General features: G+C 40.4%; 1 protein-coding gene across 3 annotated transcripts; it reads left to right on the top strand.

The window, feature by feature from the left end:
* Positions 1-1,039: 1,039 nt before the first annotated feature.
* NUDT4 (nudix hydrolase 4) lies at positions 1,040-20,996 on the top strand. Of its 3 annotated transcripts, none has more exons than XM_045553248.1 (5): positions 1,040-1,524; positions 13,563-13,673; positions 15,005-15,049; positions 17,825-17,909; positions 18,175-20,996. In XM_045553248.1, exons 1-5 carry the CDS (start codon positions 1,426-1,428, stop codon positions 18,375-18,377), a joined length of 543 nt encoding a protein of 180 aa, XP_045409204.1. In that variant the 5' UTR covers positions 1,040-1,425; the 3' UTR covers positions 18,378-20,996. The 3 variants fall into 3 exon arrangements, with proteins under 3 accessions (XP_045409204.1, XP_045409203.1, XP_045409205.1); XM_045553247.1 differs by having other exon boundaries at positions 17,822-17,909; XM_045553249.1 differs by lacking the exon at positions 1,040-1,524 and adding an exon at positions 1,735-1,863 and having other exon boundaries at positions 17,822-17,909.
* The last annotated feature ends 6,169 nt before the right edge of the window (positions 20,997-27,165 follow it).

Below are 27,165 nucleotides of genomic sequence, written 5' to 3'. Positions count from 1 at the left end.
CCCGGGAGGGCCAGGGACTACCTGGTTTTGTTAGATGTCATTGCTTGGCACACAGTAGGCCCTCCAGGAATGAAAAACCAACAAAAGGCTGTGCCAGGACCCAAGCAGCCTGGGCCTCTGCGGAATTGCAGGATGGAGTGGGTTGGGGGTTCTCTTGAGCTTCCCTAACATTGGCCCTTCTATAACACTGTGAAGTGTAGAGGCTGTCCATCCCAAGTCCCCAAGCGACTGTAAACTCCCAGATAGCAGAGATTCCATTATGTTTAGTGTTGTGGCCCCAGCCCCCAGCTGTGTCTGTCCCTTAGCTTGAGATACACACAGAAACCACTTAGTAACTACTAGCCATTGCCAGTATTAATGAATACATTCCGGAGGGTGGGACACAACGAGGGATGCTATAGACAGCGTGGAAGAAATGTGTAAGCCTGAGCTGACTCTTGAAAGAACACAAGCCACCTCCCAACTAAAGATTAAAAAACAAAAAAAGGAAAGGGAAATTTGCATTTTCCTCATCCGGGAAAACAGAGAAAGAAAGAAAGAAAGAAAGAAAAAACCCTTAACCAATGTCTTAACCTTTCTGAGCCTTCATCCTCCCCTCCCCGCGCCACACAGGCGAATTCTGGACGTGTCTACGGTCACCGCGAGGTCTCTGCAACCGCTGCAAAGCCTCCTGTCATTTCCTGATCAGGGTGCAACTTGGCTGAAGATTTATGCAGTTAGAGCCCCTCTCGTAGATGGTATTCAGGGCCCTCCTGGGAAAAGTCGAGGGTATACGCAGGGAGGGAGGGGGTCTTGGCTTCTTTCCATTCACAGGCATTCTTCCGGGCGCGGTCACTCCCCGCTCCGCCCGAGCACCAGCCCCGAGGACCCGCTGAACACGAGCCCGGGAGCGCGCGGCCCCGCCCACTGGTCGGCCGAGGTCCCGCCCCCCGCCGCAACGGTCTCGGCGCGCAGGCGCGGTGGTGCGCGCGCGCAGCTGGGGCGGGGCGCGCGCAGCTGGGGCGGGACGCGCGCGCGGGCCCCACTTAAATAGGGGCGGAGGGGGTGGCGCGGAGCCGCCGCGGCGCTGCTGCTCAGAGCGCGAGGTCTTCGTAACCGTCTCCGCGCGGCGCGAGCCTCGAGCCTCGCTCTTCCCCTAGCGGCAGCGGCCGGAGGGAGCGGAGGCGAGCGGGAGGCGGGCTCCATGGAGAGCGGCGGCCGGCGGGGCACAGACGGCACTTCCATCCCGGCTCACGGGCTCCAGTGACCTGCGCTCGCGTCCCGCACCGCGTCCGAGCGGCCGCCGGCTGGGGGACCGAGGGATCGGCCTCGCCGACCAGCGCGCCCGGCGCCCCAGCTCCGAGCCTCGCCCTCGCCCCACTCCCCGGCGGGGTGGCGGCGGCCGGGCCCCCGCGGCGGCGGTCGGAGCAGCGAGAGCCCGCCTCTATGATGAAGTTCAAGCCCAACCAGACGCGGACGTATGACCGCGAGGGCTTCAAGAAGCGGGCGGCGTGCCTGTGCTTCCGGAGCGAGCAGGAGGACGAGGTGAGGGCGCCCGGCGCGCACGCTGCCCTCCGCGGGGCGCCGGGGCAGGCGCTGCCGCCCCTTCCCGCCCCTGCCCTTCCCCGCCGACCCTCCGGCTGCTGGCCCGGGGGCCATCGGCCCCCTCCCTCCGGCCCGCCCGCCTTCCTTCCTTTCTCTGGCTCGGGAGGGGAGACAAAGGGGCTCGCCCGGCCCTGCGCTCTCCGTCTGGGCCCTCGTGAGGACTCGAGGCCGGGATGCCGCCGGCCCCTGGCAGTGTCGCCTCGTGGGAGTCACCATCTTAACGTGCGAATTGAGTTTGAAGCCGGATAAACCTCGAGCGCTCACAGAGGGGTGGAAATGGCGTGAGTGTTGCAGCCCGAGCCCTTCTGCGTCTTCCACATTTTTCCTTCCGTATTACGGCAGTTTTCGGGCTCGGATTAAGCCTAAGCATGTTGGTGGAGTAGCAAACAGCCCTCGTGCTTTAAAGTAACAACCCCTTGGGTCTAGTTTTGGCAATTTCACTTTTAAGTGGATCCATTAACCCACTAGCGGCTGGTATAATTGCACTTCGTTTTTTCAAAACGGCCTTTTTAAAGTTTTCTGACAGCATGAGGATGGTTAGTGAAAAATGAAGTAACGCCAAAGGGGAGGAGGTGGGCTAGAGAGATGGGCAAAGTTACCGTTTCAGACAGTAATCTCTAGCTCTCAGCATATTTATAAAAGCTTTACTTTTCTGTTTGGCTTGACATCTGGAGAAGAGCAGGCTTTCTAGTTCTAAGAGCAGTCAGTCTTCTGTAATTTACCCATTTGCATCGGGTTGAGAGTGAGACCCTTGGGGTTTCCTTGGAGAGTGATTTGTACTTATTTCAGTTACATTTGTTTAATTAAAAGCTGGCTCACTGTTTTAAATGTGCTTAGGGCAATAGTAGTCATTTGGTAGATAATGAAAATATTTTAGCATTGCCACTCCTAAAATGATTAGACAAGGAAGAAAATTAACATTCTGAATTCTGCTTCCATAACCAACTGTGTCTAATAAAGTATTAGGCTAAAGCTGGGGATGGGAATTTAATGGCTTCCTTACTGTTAGTCCCTGCTGTTATGATGACTATGACATAGTATACATTCAGTGGCATAGTTGTTCACGTTAACAAAAACCAAGTGCTTTAAATCTGTACTTTTCAAACTCTTGTTTTGCCTTATTTATTTATTCTTTTTAAAAGCCCTTTAGGTTAGCTGATTTGTGCTTAGTTGGGGCCCTTAAGTGTTAGATCTATTCCTGAAAGAGTTTCCAGAGAAACAGTCTGTGTCTTTGAGATAGGTCTACTTAGGAGAGCTAGAAACTACAGAGGGAAAGGTTTTTAACATATACAAAATGAACAAAGTGAAGTGCTACATTATGGCAAAGCAAACTTGAAATATAAAAGAATATAATAGCCTGAAGTGATCGAGATAGGTCAAGGATCTTGTCTGACTCACTCATTATTGTATAATCATTCTTAGTTGAGTGCTTATAAGGTGCTAGGCACTGCCAGAAGAAAGTATGTTACATTTAATCCTTTTAACACTTGGAGGTAGTGCTGGTTATTACCATTTTTATAGATGAGACAGTTGTGGAGCATAAATGCTTTGCCCAAATGATACAATTAGGAAATAGTAGAGTCAGTATTTAGGGTCTAATCCTTACTTCTGATGCTGGGCTCTTGGCACAGGGCCCAGCCCATCACAATTGGATGCTCATTGTCTGTTGAATGAGTGAGATTTTTTGTGGGGCTAAACTTGGAAGCCTTTCTGAAAGTGGTGACTTTAAAGTCTTGCCATATGTGAACTTGGATTTCAGGTTTTGTAAAAATGTAAGTCCCTAGAGAAAAATGGGGGTGGGGTGGGAGGAAATTGAAATGATCTCTATTGTGTGTATGGTGCAAAACGATGTCTGACAGGAACATGAGGAATTACTTTAGCAGATAAATGGATTATTTTTGTGCTTGGGAATTGTTTCTGCTCTAGTGAATACTTTTCATAGCCTCTAGTTGAGTCAAGAGACTTAGTGCTGTTAGATAAGATGAAGGAAGATTTGGAGAATATGTTAGCAAAATCCATTGTGTAAAACTTTAAATCAGATAACCTGTAGGTTGAGAATCCCAGTGAATCAGCTTGTTAGAAGATGTGATCTGAGGGATGATTCTGGAATTCTCTAAAATGCACAGCCAACTTTTAACATCGGGTTTGGCTCTTTCGGAGTCCTCATTTCTGTGGTTGTATACAGTTGAGGCTCTATTACGTGGTAATTACATAATAAACTCTATTAGCTTTCCTGGACATCTTACTGTTTTGCTACGAATTTGTTTCCATTTTGTTGAAATTACATTGCTAGCCTTCCAAGGATAGGATAGAAGCCATCTTTAACCCACCTCTCTTTAGCTAATAGGTGAGAAATGTTTCCCTCTACTGGATTAACACCACCTAGATCTTGGTTAGGAGATTTAAACATATGTTTTGTTTGCGGATGAATGTTTAGAGATATAAATGGAAGTAAAAGTAACTTCCCTCTGACCCCAAGAAGCCATGTGGTGCTTCCATCTGGCTCTCCCTGAACTGAAGTTCTCAGTAAGTCCTTACTTTAGAACAGGTTATTCTAGGAAGAGGGTTCTAACATCGGACTCTATTTTCTTTTGAGGTGGCTTTGTATTTTTTCCAATTATCTTTTTCTGCCCTGTGTGGTAAGTAAGTATTAGCATTTATATAGGAAGAAATTAGGTAGCAGAAGTAACTGGTTCCAAGGTCGCCAAAGCTGGCAGACCTTTCCCGAGCCCTAGTCCTTTGTTTCTAATCTTTTGGTTTATTTAACCCACCTCCAGCTAGTTATTTCTGTGGCAAACCACCCTCACTTTTGGCAGTTGGGCTTCCAGACAAGCCCACAAATAATTGTGCCATAGAGTAGCTGGGATACTGTGCTTGTGCAGTGAAAGATGACGATACCTTTACAAATGAGTGACCAGAAATGGGTTCCGTTGAACCTATTTGCATATATGGTAGTTTGAATAGGGGATGCAAAATGAAGTCTCTGCTCCTCAGGAAACATTGTGTAGTGGGACGTTGGACAAATGACTGACAAAAAGGGAAATAAAGTAAGGGAAAAGTGCTGTCAGATGTTTTTGATATTGGATCCAATGTGAGTCATGTGGAGGTGGATTTCAATAGCATAGAAAGGAGGACGAACCATCCCAAATAGAGCAAGTCTTGGGGCTGTGGTCTTGTTGGGGTGCAGCTTAGGATAGCATAGAACAATTAATAGTTGAAAACATAAAATACCTTAAATGTAAGGCTGAGAAGTTGCTAGGCAAGCAGGGAACTCTCGGTTTTGTTTTTTCTTTCTTTCTTTCTTTTTTTTTTTTTTGGAGACAAGAGTCTCACTCTGTTGCCCAGACTAGAGCGCCATGGCATCAGCCTCCCGAGTAGTTGGGACTATAGGCATGCGCCACCATGCCCGGCTAAATTTTTCTACATATTTTTAGTTGTCTAGATAATTTCTTTCTATTTTTTAGTAGAGACGGGGTCTCGCTCTTGCTCAGGCTGGTCTCGAACTCCTGACCTCGAGCAATCCTCCCGCCTCGGCCTCCCAGAGCACTAGGATTACCGGCATGAGCCACCGCGCCCGGCTGAACTCTTGGTTTTAAACAAAGAACATTTAGATTTTAGATTTATTCAAGCTTGAGAGTGATCTGGCAGCAAAATAGTATATAGACTGCTAAGAGGAGAAATAGAAATGACTTGATCCTGAGTGGAATCCAGGCACCATTGCAAGAGAGAGAGGCATTGACAAATCAGTCTGAAGAACTGACCACTGCTCTTGCATTGGACTCTACGCTCTAATTAGCTTTTAAGCTCCCTAAGCTAAGGGCTGTATCTTCTACAGATGGTCTGCTAGAATGCCGAGTATATATTCCTGAAAAATCTTGAGTTCTACAAAATCATGCAGTAAAACTAAGACTTGATGGGAAAGGTAGAGTCTCGAAACCTAGAACTCCAAAACCAGAGCTCTGATAAACAATAACAATCCTAGTAAGAAATATTAGTACAGTTAAATCTCCACTAGCATTCTTATACCTAGAATCAGTAGTCTACCCTTTTCAGATGTATACTCTGGAGCTCATAGTTCTTCAGAGATTTAAGTCCTTGAACATATTTGCTTCAAATGGAGACCACTTTCATCAAAATTGAATACTATCCAAAGGTAGCCTTTTAAAAACACGGAGATGTCACCGACCTCTTCATCTGTCCCTCCAGCTCCCATACCTAAAGAGGGTTTTCTTAGGCCATTAAACCAGCTGCTTCATCAAGGGAAGGCACTTCTGCAGAATTTCCACTTTTGTTTTCCTAGGATCTTGGTATATCTCAAGGCTTTCTCTAATTGTGAAAAAGCTTTACCCCATCACTTAAAACTGACGCAGTAGGAGAAAACATGATCAATCTGACTTACCACATTATTGATAGTACTTTTAGCTACCAATCCCATATAATTTAATTTGGTTTGGACATAGTTTAGCAGAAGGAACTGTTATTTCTGGTCCTCGGTGCCTTTGTAGTCCAGGCCAACTGATTTGCTTAATGATAGCAGTAGGTAGCTGGTTAGCATATATCATAACCATTCTTTTAACCTGTGATCTTTTAAAATGTCTGTCTGTGCATAGTGGGTGTTCCTAATAATGCTGCTGGCCTTTGGCTAAATTCCTGTGAAACAGTTAACTATAGTAGGAGGTAGGTTAGCCCTAACCATTCATGATGTTCTAAGTCATGATAATGTGGGAATAAAAGCAACCCCAAAACAGCTTCTATAATAAATAGCTACAGTTTACAAAATAAAACTCTTCATTCTTAGATTTAGGGATCACGTGAGAGCTTCTCCAAATGGCTCCCCCACTTCCCTACGCTGGAACAGAAGTGGTATCTGTGGTGGTTAGTTGTTCCCAGCGGTGCGCAATGACTAATAGCAGTTTTAATGGTAAAAGCTGAAACCACAAATGACAATTTGAGGCCACTCGGTAGAGAGGATTAACGATGCCATGTACCTCGAGCCTCTGAAGGCATAACTGCATTACATAGACCTTGAACACATTTTTTAGTTTGCACACTGTTAAACTTATCCAGTGAGGAGGACCTATTGGGTGATACAGGGTGTAGAGTCAATACAGTAGATCCTTCCAATTCCCAAAGTTTTATCCAGTAAGACTCAGGGCTAGTTCCAAGTTGAGGCTTTCACTACATGATCCATACTTAAAGTGACAGATGCTTCTAAATGCTTATAACATTAGGTATCTGGGAAAAGGCAAGTGTGAGAAATGACTCTTCGGTAATGGCAGATGAATGATGTTTTGTTCTGGTAGTTGTCTGATATGTGGAAAGAGGGAATAAGGTCCAGTAGTGTAGTAGAAGGAATGGTTAGGTGAAGATGTCACATTGACTAGAGGAGGAAGAAGTGTCTTCACTTTTCACCCCAGTCTTAACAGCTTTGGCTTTAAGATTTGAGTGTTGTTCAATTCTGAATTTTGTGATTCAGCACTTGAAATTTGCAGCCTGGTGGGATGAGTAGACTCCTTTTTATGAGTCTTTCCTTGGATGTCAGCCCTGGCTTATCTGGAAGGTTGAATGTCAACTTTTATCTTTGTCATCTTATCACTAATGTGACAGACTGCCATCTTGATGGGTACAGAAAATCTAATATACTCAGAAAGGTAGTTGCAAAGGAATTTAAAACCCGTGAATGACCATGCATGGCGGTCAGCTGGTGGAGTATGTTCTTACTGAATGAGCTTTTATAGTCCATCTTTGTTACTGCAGTAATAATAATTTTAGAGCATTAATTAGCGTGATAACTATATTATAGATCTCTAGTAAATCTGAGGATGTTGTAGAAATGTTTAGGAAGCTGTTAGTGTACTTTGGGGGAGTATGGAATTATAATGCTTTGGAATATGGTTCTGTAGATTTAGATTCTTCCAGTGTTTGTGGGAGGGGCTCAGGACCAGCTACCTATTGTCTGAAATCAATATTATTGCAAGAAAAACAAACATTGAGGTTGCTGTTGCTGTGATTCAGTAAATGGCTTCACTGAAACAAACCAAAAAAATAGGCTCTTACAATAAATTGTGCTGAGGCTCCATTTTAGATTTCTACATGTGTGGAAGATATTAATAGTTCACTTTGCCCGTGGAATTTTTGTAGAAGAGGTATAATGAAGCCAAAAGCATAGGTACTCAGTAAAAACACTGTGCTCAGTACTAGTATCCCAAAAAATTCATGTAAGAAACAGTTTCCATTCTTGACTATACCGGACATTTTCATCAGTCTCAATTTTTTTGTGGAACACTTGAAATTTATAGAAACAGAAAGGTGTGTTGTGTCTGTTTAATATTGGAAAACTACAGTTAATCACATAAAATCTTTTATTTGCATGCTTTTTACAAAACTATTAAAGCTAAACTACCTTAGTACAGCAATTCTTTAAAAAAAATGTAGTCCACAAAAGTCTAGATTGGTGGTTTTCATCTTCAGCAAATTCCAAGTGACTTCAACAGAAAAGCCTTAATTTTTTGCTTGCATTCTTGATAGTTCTGGAGTGATAGTGTGCCACACTTCAGTGCAACTCACCACCACTGTCCCCATTTGCTCTTCTTTTTTTTTTTTTTTTTTGATTGTATATTTAATTTTACCTGGAGCCACGCCCAAGAAGCCTTGAGCAAGTGGACTCAGCATTTGCTCTTTTCTAATCCTAGGCTATTTAACTTGGTGAAATCCTTTCCTGGAAAGAAAAATGGTCATAGTAGCCATAATACTGAATGCTGTAAAATGCTGTGTAAGAGTGAAGTTGGCTTTCATATTTGTGATCTTACTTGCTGTGTTAGCAACCCTCTGAGATAAAGCAGGTGTGGGGGTGCTTAGAAAATTCTGAGTCACGTGTGTTCATCTTAATCTCAACCCCCTACTCAAAACAGTCATTTTGTCTTCTGTTGTCTGCCTAACTAAAATATAAACACTGTATCCAATGTGATAGCAACTTTTCATCATTTGTATCGGTCTACGGCTGGGGGTGATTTCTGTGCTTCCATAGCCTTTTCTCATGTGCTTGACAGACACCAGGGAATCGCAGGGTTGCCTTGCTGTCCCACTAGCTGGCCTCAAATTAAAAACTCGTTCACTCATTTTTATTGAGGGGGTGAGGGTGAGGTTGGTTTTAATTATCCTTGTCTCTGAATGCAGTTCAGATCCATTTCTTCCACCTGGGCCGACCTGTGCCATAGTCCTATCTATTCTCTAGTCTATGGAGTGCATCCCTCAGATCTTGCTTTCTTAATCATTGCCTTCCCCTCCCTCTCCCAAACGTGGCCTTGCCCTCCTTGGAACTGCCCGGTGAAGTACTTGAGATGAATAGGCAAGTACTTGATGTTCAAATCTGTACCGTGACCTGTGTATCAGATCTCTTAAACTAGTAGTTTAGATGGCCAATCATTCCTATACCACAGGTACTAAGTACTCACTTAAAGTAATCATTTTTTGGAAAAATAACATTTGAGGTTAATGGATTGGTCAAATTTAATCTTTTTGGGATGTCAAGGGATTCTTAGATGATAAATTATTGGATTAGGCTAAATCACTTGTCCAAAGTTTAGATTGATCTGTTGCCAGTATAGATTTATTAATATTTAGATCTATATTTTCTTGCTATTTTTTCAGCCACAAAATATTGAGCCTAATGCCTGACTTCTACCCACCTCCAAGAATGCAAGCTCTTTGAGGGAAAGACCTATATTCAATATCTTTTTACCTTGTTCAGCATAACAAAGTTAGTAAATATGGAGCATAATCAGTACCTTTTCTTTTTAAGCTGGAGAGTTTATGCTGAATTATTTGTTTGACAGGAGTTAGTCCTCTGTCCATCTAGAGAGTAAAGAGTGTAAAGACAAAAGTGATTGGGTTTAGTTTGGATGCCATGTACGCGTCTTTCCTGCTAGCCTGTTGTCACAATTCTGGTTTTCTTTTGGAAGAGCTTTAAAGTGGTAATCTTTTGCGTGGGAATTAAAAGTGGATAAATAACTGTTACATGTTTTATCTGGTCTGAAAAGGATATACCTTTAAGGTGCTGGTAGATCAGTGTTGTTCAATAAATAGCCATATGATGCTAGCGGCCACTATGTTAGACAGTACAGCTCTAGAGCCTCAAAAGCATGAAAAGTCCAAAAGCGGAGGGGTGTAGGACAGACTGCAGGATTGTCAATTGAGATGAGTAGACAAGCACCTAATGAAACATACTGGTTTTCAAAACTCCCATCACCAAATGATGGATATTAACAAATCTCTCTTCTTAAGCTAGTAGTTTAGATGGCAGTTCTATACCATAGACAATAATTATTTACTTAAATTGATCTTTTTTTGAAAGATACATTTGAAGTTAATGATTCAATCAAATTTAATCTTTTTGGATTGTCAAGGAATTCTTGTATGATAAATTCTTGGATTAGGCTAAATCACTTGTCCAAAATTTATATAAATCTATTTTCATAAGGCTGCCTAAAAAGTAATTTATGAAGGGGAAATGTTGAACCATGGAGGGGTTCCATGACTTTTGGAAGAAAAGCTTAGTTATGTGTTGATATCCTATAGGTAAAGGTTTGGTTTTAAATTTTAAATCTGAAGCTTAAATGTTAGTTTAGAAAAGCAGACACAGATTATACTAATGGATTTTTCAACATTATTAATCTTATGTAATTTAGGTCTTACAGACTGTCTTGGAGAATTGGCAATGTAGTAGTCATTGATACGTGATAGTTTGAATTCATTTTTCAGGATTCAAACATTTTGAATATGGATGATTCTGAAAATCCCTATTTAAGTGAGGATGTCCTTTTCAGGTGGCTAGCCGCCTGCACCATCTTGTCCCATTATGAAAGTAATCAAGTAAGTTGATTAGAGGACATAGAATTGTGTGATAAGAATTTCATCTAGGCAATAGAAACCAGATTTTCCCTAACCCATACCTAGGGACCAGAAAGAGGTTTCCAACTGCAATCAGGACCAGCACTTGTATTACTGCCCTTTTCCAATCTTCTTCCTCTTTTTTTTTTTTGAGACATAGTCTTGCTCTGTCACCCTGGCTAGAGTGCAGTGGTGTCATCATAGCTCATTGCAACCTTAAACTCCTGGGCTCAAGTGATCTTTCTTCCTGAGCCTCCCAGGTAGCTCCTAGGAGTTTGAGGTCCCAGGACTACTGACACACGCCATCACCCAACTAAGTTTTCTATTTTTGGTACAGACAGGTTCTTGCTCTTGCTTGGGCTGGTCTCGAACTCCCAGACCAAAAGCAATTCTCCCTCCTCAGCCTCCCAGAGTGCTAGAATTACAGGCATGAGCCACCTCACCCAAGCCCCCTTTTCCAATCTTTTATAGTAGTTTCATCTGTATTTAATTTGACAGCAGTTTTTAATAGTCCACTTTCAGTGAATCGTTGCAGAATTTTTTGATACATTTCTTTCTGTCCTCACTTCATTAATTCTCAGTAATTATAAAACAAGTACAGCTGGCATAATTTGGGAATGAGCCTAATTATTGGTAAGCTGATCAACACCATTGGGGGAAGAGTGGAAGGACTGTTAAGAGCCAATAGTTAGTGCTTAGGCCAGGGCTTGAGGTGTTTTATACTCATTAACACCCAACAATCTGACAAGGGTAGTTATTAATACTTTTCTGAACAGGCAAGGAAAGGATGCACTGAAAGGGAGCTTATTAACCCATCCTTGTGTGCATCAAGGAATGAAACACATCTTGATCATGATCTTCTGTAAAGTTACACCTTGAAGTTCAAAGCTGTATTTTCTGATACTTGCTAGATTTGCTTTCTCTCTTTAGTTTCTGATTTTTATACTTAAGCCCTATTTGCTAATACTTAAGAAAGCTTAAATTTAAGGTTGTCTTACATTTCATTTTATTTTATCAAAATTACTATATTTGGACTTGACCCTCAAAGACAGCCGTTAGTATTTCACCTGAGGCTTTGTCAATTGGTAGGTTGATTTACGTGCTTAGCTGGATTTACCACTGTTCTGCCAATTACTTGCTTGAAGGAAGGATGCTGGTGGAAGCAGTAGAGTCCTCCTGTCCAGATCAAGAATGAGAAACAATGGTGACCCCTCTAGCATTAATTGATCACTGCTCTGAGGTAATGGTGTGTCTGTAAGCAAAGGTGTGCTGCTTTTCTAATGAGGGGGTTATATACCTAAATAGGAATTCTCTTCCACTTCAGTATATTGGGGGTTTGGGAGAAAGGTGGGAGTCGCTGATCTACTGTCATCTGAAACTTGCCAGCTGGGAAAGGTTGAGTTCCTGGCAGCTTACCTCTAGAGGTAAGAGAGGACACCTGTGCTGGCCATGAACTGTTAAGGCTGTCAGCTCCTCTGGCAGTGGGAGGGAGCCGGGCAGAAATGCTAACCTGCGTGTAAAAAAAAAAAATCAGTACCCACACTGGGGATTAAACTTCATTCTAAACTGGATGTGTTTTTCTAGGGAGAACTATTTAAATTTACTTTAAAGGCAACATACTAAGATAATTTTGCAAATATTTTTGTTGGTGAAGATACCTGTTATCTTCATAAATACCATTTGGTTGTTTATCATAGCTTTTTTTTTTAACTTGAGTGAATTTCAACCTAACAACCTACAATTTCATTTATGAGATGGGTAAGATGGGTATATACTACCTGTTTTAGGTACTGTTAAGTAGTTAAACTCTAGGATACTTGTCTGTGATAATATAGTGGCTTACTTGAAGCTTTTTTTTTTTTTTTGAGACAGTCTTGCTCTGTTGCCTGGGCTACAGTACTGTGGTGTCAGCGTAGCTCACAGCAACCTCAAACTCCTGGGCTCAAGCAATCCTCCTGCTTCAGCCTCCTGAGTAGCTGGGACTACAGGCTCACCATCACACCTGGCAAATTTTTGTGTATTTTGTAGAGACGGCTCTCGCTCTTGCTCAGGCTGGTCTTGAACTCCTGACCTCAAGCAATCCTCCAGCCTTGGCCTCCCAGAGTGCTAGGATTACAGGTGTGAGCCACCATGCCTGGCCTGCACTTGAAGCTTAATGCTGTTCTTGATCATGGGTCCATAGACTTCTCCAAATTAAAGGGCGAAATAAAAATTTTAAGCTTTGAGGGCTACACAGTCTCTGTCACAGGTACTCAATCTGCTGCTGTACCACTAAAGCAACCATATTCATTATGTAAAAATGAATGAGTGTGTCTAGATTCTAAATAAAATTTTATCTATGAACACTGAAATTTGGATTTCACATATTTTAAAAATATAAAAACCATTTTTGGCTCACAGTCTGCACAAAAACAGGTGGTGAGCTATAGTTTGCCAACCCTGTTCTAGATCATAAATTATAGATGCCTGTTACAAAAGTGGGGTGACTTGCTCATTTATATAGGTTCAAAATACGAAGGGTGCCTCTTTCCACCTAATCATAAGCATAAAAATAGTAAGCACTCTTTGTACCCCGCATTGGCTTTACCTGCATTTTCTTGTTCCCTTCTCACAGCATCTGTCATCTTCTAAATATTCTTACAGTTTACAGGGGAGGAAACAGGGTGACCTGCTGATGGTCTTACATCCTTAAATTTGGAAGATTCTATACCTAAAGAAACTGGTGTGATCACAAACCTGTGTGTACAGCTCTTGGGCTAATAAACCAAGTCTCTCCTTTTATCCTTTGTTAGTATCTAAGAATTGCAGTTTTACTAATTGAATCTGATAGTTTAAATTATTAGATGCAGAATGATTTAATAATATGACCATGGTAATGTTGAGTTCTGGTTTCAGAAAGATGGTGTTTACAAAGGCTGTCAGTTGGCTTTTGTGGCATAACACGTACCCGTAACGATTTTAATGAAATTTAAAAATGGATTAATCTAGAATAGAGGTACAACCTTGCAAAGGTTTGAGAACGTTGTTTATCTTCCTAGTGCCTCTCAGGCTAGAAGTACATATTTATACTTGTATGCTTGGTCTTCCAGGTGCTGTTGGTGAGTAGCAGTCGGTACCCAGACCAGTGGATTGTCCCAGGAGGAGGAATGGAGCCCGAGGAGGAACCTGGTGGGGCTGCCGTGAGGGAAGTTTATGAGGAGGTGAGATGAATAGTAGTTTGTTTGTTTTCCTTTCATACAAACTGTATTTTAGTTTTACAGGAGAAGCATCCGTGTAAGGTTTATAAACAAGGCATTTGCTACATAACACTGAGGAAAGGCAAGAAGATAGGCAGGTGAACAGGAGTGCTTTTTTATTGCCTGATGCAACATTTTAAAGCATGTGACTGTAGGTAACATTTTGTTAAGCAGATAAAGTTTATTTTACCTGCTAGAAAAATATCTAAAATCAATGTATTACAGCTGTAGGTGAACTAAAAAGAGAAAATAATAAAAAAATAAAATCAATGTGGAAGTCCCCATAGTCCCCACGGAAGCATCGAGCTTCTGTTGATCAGATTTATCATTTGATCGATGATCGATCATGGTGGCCTTGCCTCAGAGCAGGGTTAGCATTAACATTCAGCAAGGATGCACAGAAACATTAATCTTATGCCATAATTCTTTTGCAGATGAACAAGAAGAAAATTGCTTTTATCTTACCTGATTTGTCTTAAAGTTCAGTAAAACGTGGCATATGCTCAGGCACAAAAGCACACGTGGCCTGCGTGTCTTCTTACAGTTACTAATAGATAGAAGTCGCTTTTACTCACAGGCAAGACAGAACGTAAGTGCCACAAAAAGGTATCAAATCAGCAGTTCTGGGTTGAACGGGAAGTAAAGACTAAAGCTCTCACTGGGCTTTGGTGCGTAGTAGGAAAGGTTCCGTGGAGATGTCTTGAAGGATGAGCAGCTTCCTGAGGAGAGAACACATTTTAAGTGGAGGAAACCGCATGTACCAGTCTGAGTTTGCAGCATGGATCTGAATGGGAAGCACAGTGACGCTGCAGTCGGTCCGTCACGGGGCTGGCTTTGAGCCTGAGGGCTCTGCGGAAGGGGAGCACAGAGAAAGAGCTGTACCCCTGGGGCCATGTGAAAAGGGGGAAAGGCAAATCTGTAAGTAAGAAGGGGGAGAGGCTATTTATTAGTTCCCACAGAAAAGTCTGTTTTCATTCAAGAGGTTTGTCCAAAATTGGTAGGAAGTCTAATTTTCGAGCAGTCTTTACCCTTTGCCACTTCTTATAAAATAAATGACAATCTGATCCAACAGGAAGTTGCACGTGGAACAACTTAAGCCATGTGTGGTAGCAGACCACAGGTTATGAATGTTGGCACAGTCAGATGTCACAGAAGCAGGAAGATAGTGACTTGGTATGGGGGTGCCGATTGTGTTTAGATTTAAAACTTGAAATAGCCAGAATATAACTTTTCTATAAATTCTGTTATAAAAAGGAAAACATTTTACATTTCATTTTTATGTCTTTTCTTAATAGGCTGGAGTTAAAGGAAAATTAGGCAGACTCCTGGGCATATTTGAGGTGAGTTACAAAAGTAATCCTCACGTTGCTGATAATAGAATTAATGATTTCCTCCTAACCAGCCAAATAATCTGGCAGTAGCCTCAACCCCAGACGTTTTCTAAAACTAGAAGTAGGCAAGTCAGTAAAAAGATTAGGAAAAGAGGTAAGTTAAAAACCATTTAACTTACTCATATATCATCAATTTTATACAGCATTATTATGCTAGTAATTCTGTTTGACAGTATAGTGAACCTGATACCAAAAGATTTATCTCTTAGTTCATTTATACTGTTTAGATGTAGTATAGACTTTTTAAGAGGTACAGCATCTTCGAAGTATACCTTGTGGAGTATACTTTGTGTACTTCATATGGGCTTAGGTCTCTCTTGCATTCTGTCTGGAAATGTACCCATTGCATAACATTGGATGATATACATAATGCCTTTATCCTTAAGGGACCGTAAGAAGGTACAAAACTCAGGTACATGGAATAGATGTTAAAAGAATAGAATTCTTTCATATAATCCCTTATTACTAAAGGCAGAATGGAATTTGCAAGGACGGGATTTGCAAGTGATAGGCATTCTACGAAAAGTAAGGAGAAAGGAGGTCGGTTTCTGAGACCCACGTTACTCAAATACATTTTCATCCGGGAGTCAGATGTAGATACATACCAGAAACATGGTGACTTTCCTTTTTTCAAGATATTATTTAAGGGTTAGCTCTGTCTTTCTATAGAACCACATACGTTTTATTTTTAAGTCTTTAGGAATTCAGGAAAAAAAATCCCAGTTGTACAGCATGTGGAAGAATTGATAACTCTCATCAGAGTATAATAATTGTTCAGAGTAAAGCCCTTTATTTAGGTTCTATTTAAACTTTTCCACAATTCAGCACCTGGTTTACCCAGTTAAATAGCACCATCTCCTGGTTAAACTGAAAAACCTATTGAGGTTTTCTGTGATTTAGGTATTGTGGTGCAGATAACACATTTGTCAATATGTAGACAAGATTTTTGAAGAAAACTTCTCACGGTATAAAGAAAGCTTATGTGATATGGGGAGTTGACAGCATTAAGTGCTTTACAAATACTACTTAACAGAAAGTACCAATGTACCTTTCCCTTTAGGAAATATAAAGGAAAATTGGAGTGCCCCGCCCATTCGCCCCAGTGATTTTTTTTTTAAAATGAATTTGAATATAGCATAATAAGAATTAATTCACCAGACATAGAAATAAGACAACTTATTCTTTAAAATAATGAAAAAAGTAATGTTTAAATGACAGATGAATGCCTCTATTGCTGTTATTTCTTCCCAGGCATAATATACTGTTGGAGTGGATTACTCAGGTTATTTGTGATAACAAAAATCACATTAATCTTCTAAAGTCTGACCACAGCAAACAGGGCTAAGTTTAATCAGGACGAAGGTGGCCCCTTTATCTTCAGGCCAATTTGAGTATAATTTTTCTTTTTTTCTTTTCTTTTTTTTTTGAGACAAAGTCTAGCTCTGTTGCCTGGGCTAGAGTGCTGTGGCGTCAGCCTAGCTCACAGCAACCTCAAACTCCTGGGCTCAGGCAATCCTCCTGCCTCAGCCTCCCGAGTAGCTGCGACTACAGGCACGCGCCACCATGCCTGGCTAATTTTTTCTATATATATTTTAGTTGTCCATATAATTTCTTTCTATTTTTTTTTTAGTAGAGACAGGGTCTCACTCTTGCTCACACTAGTCTCGAACTCCTGAGCTCAAACGATCTGCCCACCTCGGCCTCCCAGAGTACTAGGATTACAGGCGTGAACCACCGCACCCGGCCTTGGGTATAATTTTTAATCTAGGGACAAGGTGAGGTGCTGGTTTTAATATGGGGAAAATTGAGTTTGAGCAGATAGTACTAAAATTATATTCCAAAATGCACCTACCCAGGTATTCTCTTCAACCCTAGATGTGCCTAGTTCATCTAGGAGCTTTTAAAATATCAACACTTTTTGGGGGGCCTCACTCCAGAGTAATTGAAATGATGTCTCTTTTTAAAAATCTTTTATCCTGAGTAATCCAGTGATGGCCAACATTGAACAGCCCCAGTCTGGGTTAGCAGGGCTGTGCTCTATGCAAATCTTGATAAGCCTATAAGAGGAGTGTTCTAAAGCAGTGGTCCCCAACCTTTTTGGCACCAGAGACCAGTTTCCATGGATGGGGTGGGGTTGGGAGGAGCTCAGTTATGGGGAGCGGCTATAAACACAGATGAAGATTTGTTCCCTGGTCCATCGCTCACCTCCTGCTGTGCGGCCCAGTTTCTAGCAGGCTGTGGACCAGTACCAGTCAGCACTCTGGGGGTTGGGGACCGAGGTTCTAAAGGAACTGGGTCCTGAAGGAAACAACAGTTTTTCCATAGCATTGAGAGGTGGTTAGGATTAGCCTTGGGGAATAGGACCTAGAATAAAAACTACAGGAATACAGTTCTTTTAATATACATTACATCCACATTTTAAGATTTTCTTTGTGAAAATAATGTCAAATATACAGAAATCAAAGTGTTGAAAGCTCAGCATTGGGAGCTAATTTCACCATTGGTGGTGATGAAGGTACAATTACAGTCTTCTGTCTTTTAAATGTTTTGTCTTGCATAAACTCCCTTCTGTGCTGGACCACACTAGAGTGTAATGTACTCGCCTGTGCTGAGAAATATACTGTGCTGATCAGCAGTATGCCAGAACTGATTATTTTTCCCTCAAAAATGTGTCCATGGCTAGCTCCCATAGATTAAAATGCATTTCTTTTTATATTCAAGCAGAACCAAGACCGAAAGCACAGAACATACGTGTATGTTCTTACAGTCACTGAAATATTAGAAGATTGGGAAGATTCTGTTAATATTGGTAAGCTCCTGTTCCTTTTGCTGTCTGAATCCTCTTCAGGTACTTGTATTCTTGTATCCAGTTTCATGTTAAATTATTTTTGGTCATTTTTCTTTTTAGAGAAGGGAAGATGAATATGTATCTCCACATTTGAATTTAAAATTCTTCCCCAACATATTGTTGTCTAAGTCATTTTGCGGGGGGAGTGAACATTGTTAGTGGGGTATGGCTTACTTTGTAAAATTGACTGCTTGCGTATAGTAACCAATGTCATACTATTCTCTAGGAAGGAAGAGAGAGTGGTTCAAAGTAGAAGATGCAATCAAAGTTCTCCAGTGTCACAAACCTGTACATGCAGAGTATCTGGAAAAGCTAAAGCTGGGTTGTTCCCCAACCAATGGCAATTCCATGGTCCCTTCCCTTCCAGATAACAATGCCTTGTTTGTAACTGCTGCACAGACCTCTGGGTTGCCATCTAGCATAAGATAGAAGAACTGGGAAGACCTCTCCCATGTGCAGTCTCATGAGGAGAGGCTTCTTTGTTTTCTTTGGCAAACATCTGAATGACGCTTGCAAACTGTCTGAATTTGCCATGCAAGGTTTTCAAACAATTTGCATGTTTTTCAGATGCTTTCAAGTCTTCTTTTAAAAAATAGTGTAAAATATTTTAATAAGCCAAAGCCATGTGGAATTTTTTTTAGATGCCTTAACTGTGCCCCCCTCCCCCAGTGTTATTTTGGTTGTTGTTTTTTTCACAGCATTGTATCAGTTTTTTTGTCTATTTGACATCAGCCTGGTTTGTCCCATCAAATTCTTTGTAAGTATATTTTCCCCTCAAATGTTCTCATTCACAGCATTAGCATATTCAACAAATCCTTCTGTGGTGGGAATTAATGAAAAATATTCTTGATGTTAAGGGAATCTATTTATCCCCAAACTTGATTTATATGATCACAATTTTAATTCATAAATTGCAGATTTGGGCTATTAATGTATGATCCAATAACTATTTTGACAAAGGATTTAATTTGCTATTTTTGGGAGTTTGTCAACTCATTTGTCTGAATTTTCACAAATAGCATTATGTCACTAGCCTACCTGATGATGGCTATTGCCCCTACAACTCTATAGAGTTGGTGAATTTGGGGGAAATATTGTTAGCAAAATGCATGTAGTAAATACACCTTACCATGAACATTACATTCACGGAATTAGATTTAGCATGCTCAGTTGCCAGGTCCCATTATCTGTAATCTCTCTTTACACAGAATACCTTAGAACCATAGTTCCCTCAATGTAAATTGCTCTTAAAACATATTTGCAGTTTTACATTTAGTGACACCTCTAGAGTTAAAGTTCTGCTTTTGCCGGTAACCACAGGAGTGGAGACTAACCTTAAATGCCAGTCAGTGATGACTGCAACGCAGTTGAGTAAAGTGGCCTTCTTGTTGTTTAGCTGTCGCAGGCGTAAGATTGTTAGGGCACCTTAGAATGTCCCATCTCTTCTAGGTTGTCAATAGGTACTATTATCACATAACTAACTTTTCGGGCACTGGAATATACCTAATCTAAGAATGATTTTTGTCTTATACTTGGCTTTATACTTACTTAAAATCAAGAATCCCATCTAAAACACATAGGTACCTTGTCTGAAACTCCTGTACTTCCCCAATGAGGTAGTAGGTGGAAAAACCTTTGACTAAGATGTGGAGTTGGGGACAGTGAAGGATCATTTTTTATGTAGACTTTAGCCTTTTGTAAATATTGTAACTGGTGAGTATAAAGTAGAAAATAAGTATAATGAAAACATTTGTTTTACAAATTGTTAACCTTTAAAAATATAATTGCTGCTAAAAATAGAATGCTGTTACAGTTAAGGAAAATCGGTGCCATTTTGAAAATGAGATCTTGTGCCATAAATGCAGCTCAGCTAAATATAAACGTTAGTTCACAAATTAACGCTGTCAAAGGAATGAATAAAGTAGAAAACCTTTTAACTAATGACATTTCATTCTAAATTATGTAGTGTGATCAAACATGATCATCCAGAATTTTTATATTTTTCTTTGTACAGAGGTGTTATGTATTCTGGGTGTTTTTTAAAAAGGAAACATTTTAAATCCCACAAATTGACACTTTCTATCTTCAGTGGACTAAGATTTTTTTGTCAGTAATCTCTGAAATTTCTTTAAATTACATACTTAACACAGTACAGAAACTGGATCATTTTTGTATATAAGACTGCTTCCACCTGAAATGCTGTCACAAGAACTGGGGGCGAGGGGTTATCTTGTACATGATATTCTTAGTGGTAATAATGCATGAACGTATTTTATAAAATCTTGGACTATGTATTTGACATGTAAAATATGTACAGTATTAATGTCAACCATCTCTTAAAAGTTAGCCTATAAATATTGTTGTATAATTTTCTTTGGTCAGAAACATTTGGACTGAATAGTGCCACTTGGGTCAGGATTTAATTCAGTGCCATTTAGCAAACCAACTGTCTTTAGTCTATGCAACTAGCAAAAATTTGTATGATGCAACAGAATAGTTTCCACACTTTAAATTTTCATGTGAGTGGTTCTTCACTATTCTTCTGGAACCCAGTCTAACAAAATTAGAGAGACCCTTAGGAGATTTCTGTTAAGAGAAAAAGCCGATATTATCAGGCTAAAAAGTTGAACCTACTAAAGATAACAAATAGTGTCTACTATCTCAACCCTCCAAAGTTTGCAGAGTGTTGGGACTGTCATATGTGATTTTTTTTTTTGTGGGGTAGTTGAATAAAATTGGGCAGCTAAATTTTTCAGTTCCATGTGTCTCCTAAATAAAAAAGAAAATAAGTAGTTATTGTGAATTGACTTGCAGACAAAGTAGAAACTGTCTTGCATGTTTTTTTTTGTAAAGAGATGACATTTCCCAACCAGGCAGATGCCATCCAATGTTGTCGTTCACACCGTTGTATAAAGCAGCAGAACCTAAAGGGGGAAATGATTGTTGTACACACTGAATTGCTTTGCATGGTCTCATTCGAGATAATTGGTGTAAGAATCTTGACTTTTTTTATATTTGGAAATATCAAATAAAAATTGAAATAAATGATCTTGGTGTTTTTTTTTAACATAACAGATTTGCAAATAATCAGCTTTCTGATAAGATACATGCTTTTGACTTGGACTGTATATTTTAAAGTAAATATCCAGGGGAGAGCTATACCTTTCAGTGCATTACTTCCTCAACCATAGGTTACTTTTGTACCATGTTCAAACATTCAACTTAACTGCATTCATCCTCCAAGTGAAAACCTGTCTGGCATTCTAAAGTACTTTTATTGCGCTCCCATTGATAATCATACACACTATCTCTTACGAGCAGTACATTTGTATGCTTCATTTATGATAATTTATAATTACTAGTGGAATTACTGGGTTAAAAGGAACTGCCCACCACTAAGTCAGTACTCTCCTGATGCTGCACAGTATTTACGGTCACTCCCCATCGTTTGCATCACTGCCTGCGTTCTGCATCCCCTCCCCCCACCACGTGGAAAAATTGTCTTCCACGAAACTGGTCTTTGGTGCCCAAAAAGTTGGGGACAGCTGCTGTAGTATGTGGTTGTCTTATTTATTGCTCTTTTCCCCTCCCTGATGAGGTATTACAATTATTTTAATGATCAAGAGCTCTTGACTAATAGAATTACTTTGTTCTAATATGTTGCAGATACTTTATGCACTACTGTCACTTTAATTATTGCAGCTGTGTTTTAAAGGGTAACCAGTTAGGCACACAAGCCCCATTACTTTCCAAAAATAATACTCTACCCAAGATGAATTTTAGAATCTTCATGTAAAAGTCCTATTCAAATGCCAATTCAATTAGGAGTACAAGAATTCTCTGCAGGTCTCTTGAAGCAGGATTTTTTTAGACAGTCACACAGCACTAAACACATAATGAATTGGTTGTAGCTACAATGTTGCTACGCAGGTGAGTCCACCTTAAATGAAGTTTCCAACCAAATTCCAACCAAGTTCCATAAATTCTTATGCAACCTTTAACAGCAGCTGCACAATAAACCACAGTCATCTTTACACCTAGTATTGGTGATAACAGCACAGAACAAGTTTCCGCCCTCAAGGAGCACATATTCTTGTGGGGTAGGCAGACGTGTGATGCATGTAGATCTTTGTTTTTGCATCCTTAAGTACCTTTCAAGGTTATAGGGTTTTGTTTTTTTGTTTGTTTGTTTGAGACAGTCACACTCTGTGGCCCAGGATACAGTGCCGGGGCGTCAGCCTAGCTCACAGCAACCTCAAACTCCTGGACTTAAGCGAGCCTACTGCCTCAGCCTCCCAAGGAGCTGGGACTATGGGCATGTGCCACCATGCCTGGCTAATTTTTTTTTATATATATATATTTTTAGTTTTTCAGATAATTTCTATTTTTTTTAGTAGAGGCAGGGTCTCGCTCTTGTTCAGGCTGATCTCGAACACCTGACCTCGAGCCATCCTCTGGCCTTGGCCTCCCAGAGTGCTAGGATTACAGGCGTGAGCCACCATGCTTGGCCTATAGGTTTTTATTATACAGACTTACACCATTAAAAAAAAATTCTTTAAAAATTATCACCCTCTACCAAATACTCAGCAACATTTAACATGGAGCTGTATGGCAAAAGGTTGAAAGGTAGTCTCATCCCTGATGCTACTTTATCTCCTCATTTTTAAGACCTTCCTGACTGGTGCCACTGGCTAAATTCTAGCTGAAAGATGAGAAGGCCCCTAAGGCCTACCTTAGCAAAACATAGCAAGACTGAAACACCCAAAGGTTCCAGGTCTTTTTGTCAGGAACTAGTCTAATTCCTCCACTTTGATGTGATTTGAACAAATTACCATCCCTAAAGTTACACTTCTGCATTTTGTAACATCTGACAAAACACCTCCCAAAAATAGGTGAATTACCACTCTCTCCAGTCATATTCTCGGTGCTTATCAAACAACAGTATCAGACATTAATAAAGTATGGCAGTTCTTCCCAGTTTTCTCCATTTTTACTCGTTCATTCCTTAATAAGTTAGTGAAATACTTTATTGTAGCCACATTTATTTGGAAATCATTGTATTTCATCATATTGACCAAGTAATTATACTAGGAATTCCACATACCCACAGGAATGTGGACAAAAGTTTATGTACCAACATAAACACTAGAATGGAAGCCAAGGAAATAAAATGCCCACCAGCAAAAGGGTAATGGTTGACTTGTAATATACCCATATAATAGAATATTATAGTCATTATATTCAGGTAAAAATGATGTGTAAACTGACACAGCCTTTTGGAGAGCAACTGAGTTTGACCTGTCAACATTTAAAATGCATGTATAACCCTTTCATTACAATTCCACTTCTGGGAATCTAGTCAACAAATGCTTGGACAAGTTGCACAAGCAAAATATGGTCAGAGATATGTGCTGTAGAATTTATGAAACTGGTATCAATTTTATGTACATATGGGACTAAATTATGAGTATGATTGAAAAAGAACACTGTATACAGCACTTTGTTTTGTGCACATATTTGCATACACTGAAAAGGCTTAACAAAAGTCACTTCTTAAAAAGGAGCTTGTGCAAATCTCAGATTTTTTAAAAAGGACGGGTTCTAAAAATGTTTTGAGAAATTATCAATGTGAAAAAAATTGGACTTGCTATATGCTCAATTTGTACATAATTTACCAAAATATGTATATATTAAGAAAGGGAAAAAGCAAAATTACCACAAACTTTTTCTCTAATCCTTATCTGAGTGACAGTAAGGTATTACTTTTGAGAGGGTGGGGAGGGGACACTCATTTGGTACTAACAAGAGCAGAAATTTCTGCCAAAGGAGAGGGTGGGGAACTATAGCCTACAGGCCCAATCCAGCTCACAAGCTCAGCATGCTTTTTACATTTTAGGTGGTTGAAAATATTTCTGACAGGTGAGAAGTAACAGAACACAGTATGCCCATTTGTTTGTAAATTGTCTGTGGGTGCTTTCTCACCTCACTGGCAGAAGTGAGCAGTTGAAACAGACCACACTTAATAGGAACAATTTTAATCCAGCTCCCAGTTTGGCAGCCAGTGGGATCCTGCCCAATGTGTACCATAAAGCTAGAGCAAAGCCAACTCTTGGAACAAATCCAATTTCCAACCTCGATGTTGAAATGGTAACTAGCACAGGGGTGAGCGTACACATGAGGAACCAGACAAAGTATCAGCAGTCCAGGTGGTGGATTAGATTTTTATTTATACCTCTCTCAAATTGTTACACTCAACATGGTTTGCTTTTGTTACTCTCATATAACCCCTCAAGATAGGCAGCATGCTAAAGAGCTAAATAAATGTTGCCCCCAACTCAAAAGTACACATTTTCAATGAAATAATATATTTTTCAAATGGACTGATGAATTAGGTGCCCTATTATGGTATTTTACCTTTTGGGGGGGGGCAGCTTTTCTAGATAAGGTTGCATCTTTAAACCTTTGCTACTGTAACAAAACCTGATGTGGACAGAGTAGCCAAAAGATTCCTAAACCATTAAATAGAAAAATAAAATCAATTCCTATCATTCCATTGCACCATTTCATTCTGCTCAGTTAACTGTGTTTATAATGTCTTGTAGGACACCAGATTTCCTTTCCCATTCTCCTTAAAACAAGGCTAAACCACTGCACCTGTGGTTTTTATTTATATAGACTTGTATTTAATCTTATTTTTAAATGCTACTTCTGAGATTGTTTTACAACGACACTCTTGGTCTAGAGCAAGGTTTAAGTTCTATATACCTGTGGTCCCCAACCCCTGGGCCACAGAGTGGTAACAGTTCGTGACCTGTTAGGGACCAGGCAGCAGAGCTCCACCTCGCTCCCTCCCCCGATTCATGGAAAAATTGTCTTCCCTGAAACTTAGGCAGGGGAGGCAGACAAGCCAGTGAAGCTTTATTTACAGCTGCTCCCCATAGCTCACATACAGCCTGAGCTCCACCTCCCCCTCTCTGGTGCCAAAAAGGTTGGGGACCACTGCCACATACAGTTGGCCCTCCTTACCTACAGGTTCTGGCATCTGTGGATTCAACCCACCACAGATAGCAAATACTTGGGAAAAAAACTAAACATGTACTTTTTTTTGGGTCATGATTCCCTAAACAATACAGTGTAACAACTATTTACATAGCATTTACATCGTATTAGGTATTGTAAGCAATCTAGACATGATTTAAATTATACAGGAGGATATGCATAGGTTATATGCAAATATTACACTATTTATATCAGAGACTTGAGCATCTGCAGATTTTGATATCCAAGGGAGGTCCTGGAACCAGTCCTTCATGGATAACAAGAGGTGATTGTACTTCAGATCTAAGATATTATTAGGTAGCCTCTGAGACTTGAGGGTAACTTTGTGATCTGTGGAAGCAAATCACAGCAGACTACAACAAAACAAAATAATCAAAAAACATAAAGCTCACATCAGCACCTCAGGATTTCGTAACAGCCCTCGAATGGGCAGAGTTGATACTCAAGAAGCCACCTATCAACATGTTCAGATTCTTTTCTTCTCTCCTAGGGCTTTGCACATGCTGCTTGTTCCCTGTGCCTGGAAGGGTTCATCTGGCTTGAATCCAGAGTAGCCTCTCCAAGTACTTCCTTTGTGTGCCCTCTGCCCCATCAGACTATAAAGTCCCCAAGAGAAAGCCCCATGCCATTCATTTATCTAATCATCCCCAACAAGTAGTAGATACATATTAAACACTTTTATTTGAAAAATAAATTATTTCCTTTAGCTCACGGACTACAAAATCAAAGGCTTACAAGGGTAGGTGGGCTGGTAAGGGACTCCAGCCAACTGGCAAGTAACTGGGTAAGAGGAAAAACGACATGGCTCTTAGGGTAGCTGCTACTCAGCTCCTCCCATGCAGAAAGGTGAGTCAGATTCACTGCTGCCAGATCCTCAGATCATTGAAAAGTTACCAGAATTACGAATTTCAACATGAAACTCCCAATTTTTAAAAATACCGGCATGAAATTCAAATGTTTTAACCAACCACAGTGTATGGATCCAGGCAAACAGGGCCACAGGCCAAATGAAGCTGCCAGTTTCCAACCTCTGCTGTGAGTCCTAACAAAGCTCAGTCAACCCACTGGTTGAAAAAGGGAGTCTTATCAAAACAATGAGGACCCATATCAAAACTGCAAAGGAATTGTGATGCCACGAAATTAGGAATTCACTGCATTTGAAACATGGGTTTATTCCATTTCTGTACTTCTAAAACTTGTAACTCAGTAGACATCAATTAGACATATTTTGGTGGTGTGTGCAATAGATTTCAATCTGAAATTTCTTTTCTCTCTCTTTTTTTTTTTTTTCAGACAGTCTCATTCTGTCTCCCAGGCTAGAGTGCAATGGCATCATCATATCTCACTACAACCTCAAAATCCTGGGCTCAAGCGATCCTCCTGTCTCTCAGACTTCTGAGTAGCTGGGACTACAGGCTTGTCCCACTACACCAGGCTAATTTTTCAATTTTTTGTAGAGATGGGGGTCTCGCTCTTGTTCAGGTTGGTCTCAAACTCCTAAGCTCAAGCAATACTCCCGCCTTGGCCTCCCAGAGTGCTAGAATTTAGGCGTGAGCCACCTCGCCCCACCTCAATCTGGAATTTCATAGCTTGTAAATCACTATGTGATACTAGATATAACCATGAGCAACGCTACTTACAGTAAATAATGTTGATCTTTATTTAACTGCTTGAAGTCTGGTGTGGTTCATTCATTTTTTAGAGTAAGATTCCGTTTCCTTAGCTTGGCCCTTTAAGAATTATTATAAATGGCAATTGCTGTTATTAGTTTTAAAATTTACAATATTAGGGTTATTAACAATTTTATTCTGAATTAAACTAACATTTGTTACCAAGCAATGCATTTATTTGAAAGGATACCAGTTACCAGTCATCAAAAGCTTTTGTATGTTGAAAATGTAATTTTAATAGATAATTCTTCATCTTACATAGGAGCACAATAAAATACACCACATTCTGAAGAAACTCCAGAATTACGAGAATAAGAATGAGGAAAATTCAGATGGGCTACAATATCCGTTACCTTAAACTGCAAGAGACAAAGGTTCCAACCTGAAGGTTAACATTTACACATTTATGACTGGCTGCATCTATGACTTTAAAATAACAAGAATCAGGATTTAGATAAGGAGAGAGGTGGGAAAGAACAGTTTCATGA

The sequence above is a fragment of the Lemur catta genome, chromosome 6, assembly GCF_020740605.2.
Source record: "Lemur catta isolate mLemCat1 chromosome 6, mLemCat1.pri, whole genome shotgun sequence".
Taxonomy (NCBI): Eukaryota; Metazoa; Chordata; class Mammalia; order Primates; family Lemuridae; genus Lemur; species Lemur catta.
This window is presented reverse-complemented; position numbering and strand designations above follow the sequence as displayed.

What these genes read in the sequence shown, in the direction of transcription:
- NUDT4 (XM_045553247.1), top strand. Translation starts at nt 1,426, where the DNA reads ATGATGAAGTTCAAGCCCAACCAGACGCGGACGTATGACCGCGAGGGC. An exon ending in GACTCCTGGGCATATTTGAG is followed by an intron (nt 15,050 to 17,821) that starts GTGAGTTACAAA and finishes TTTATATTCAAG; the next exon opens with CAGAACCAAGACCGAAAGCA. An exon ending in GGAAGATTCTGTTAATATTG is followed by an intron (nt 17,910 to 18,174) that starts GTAAGCTCCTGT and finishes ACTATTCTCTAG; the next exon opens with GAAGGAAGAGAGAGTGGTTC.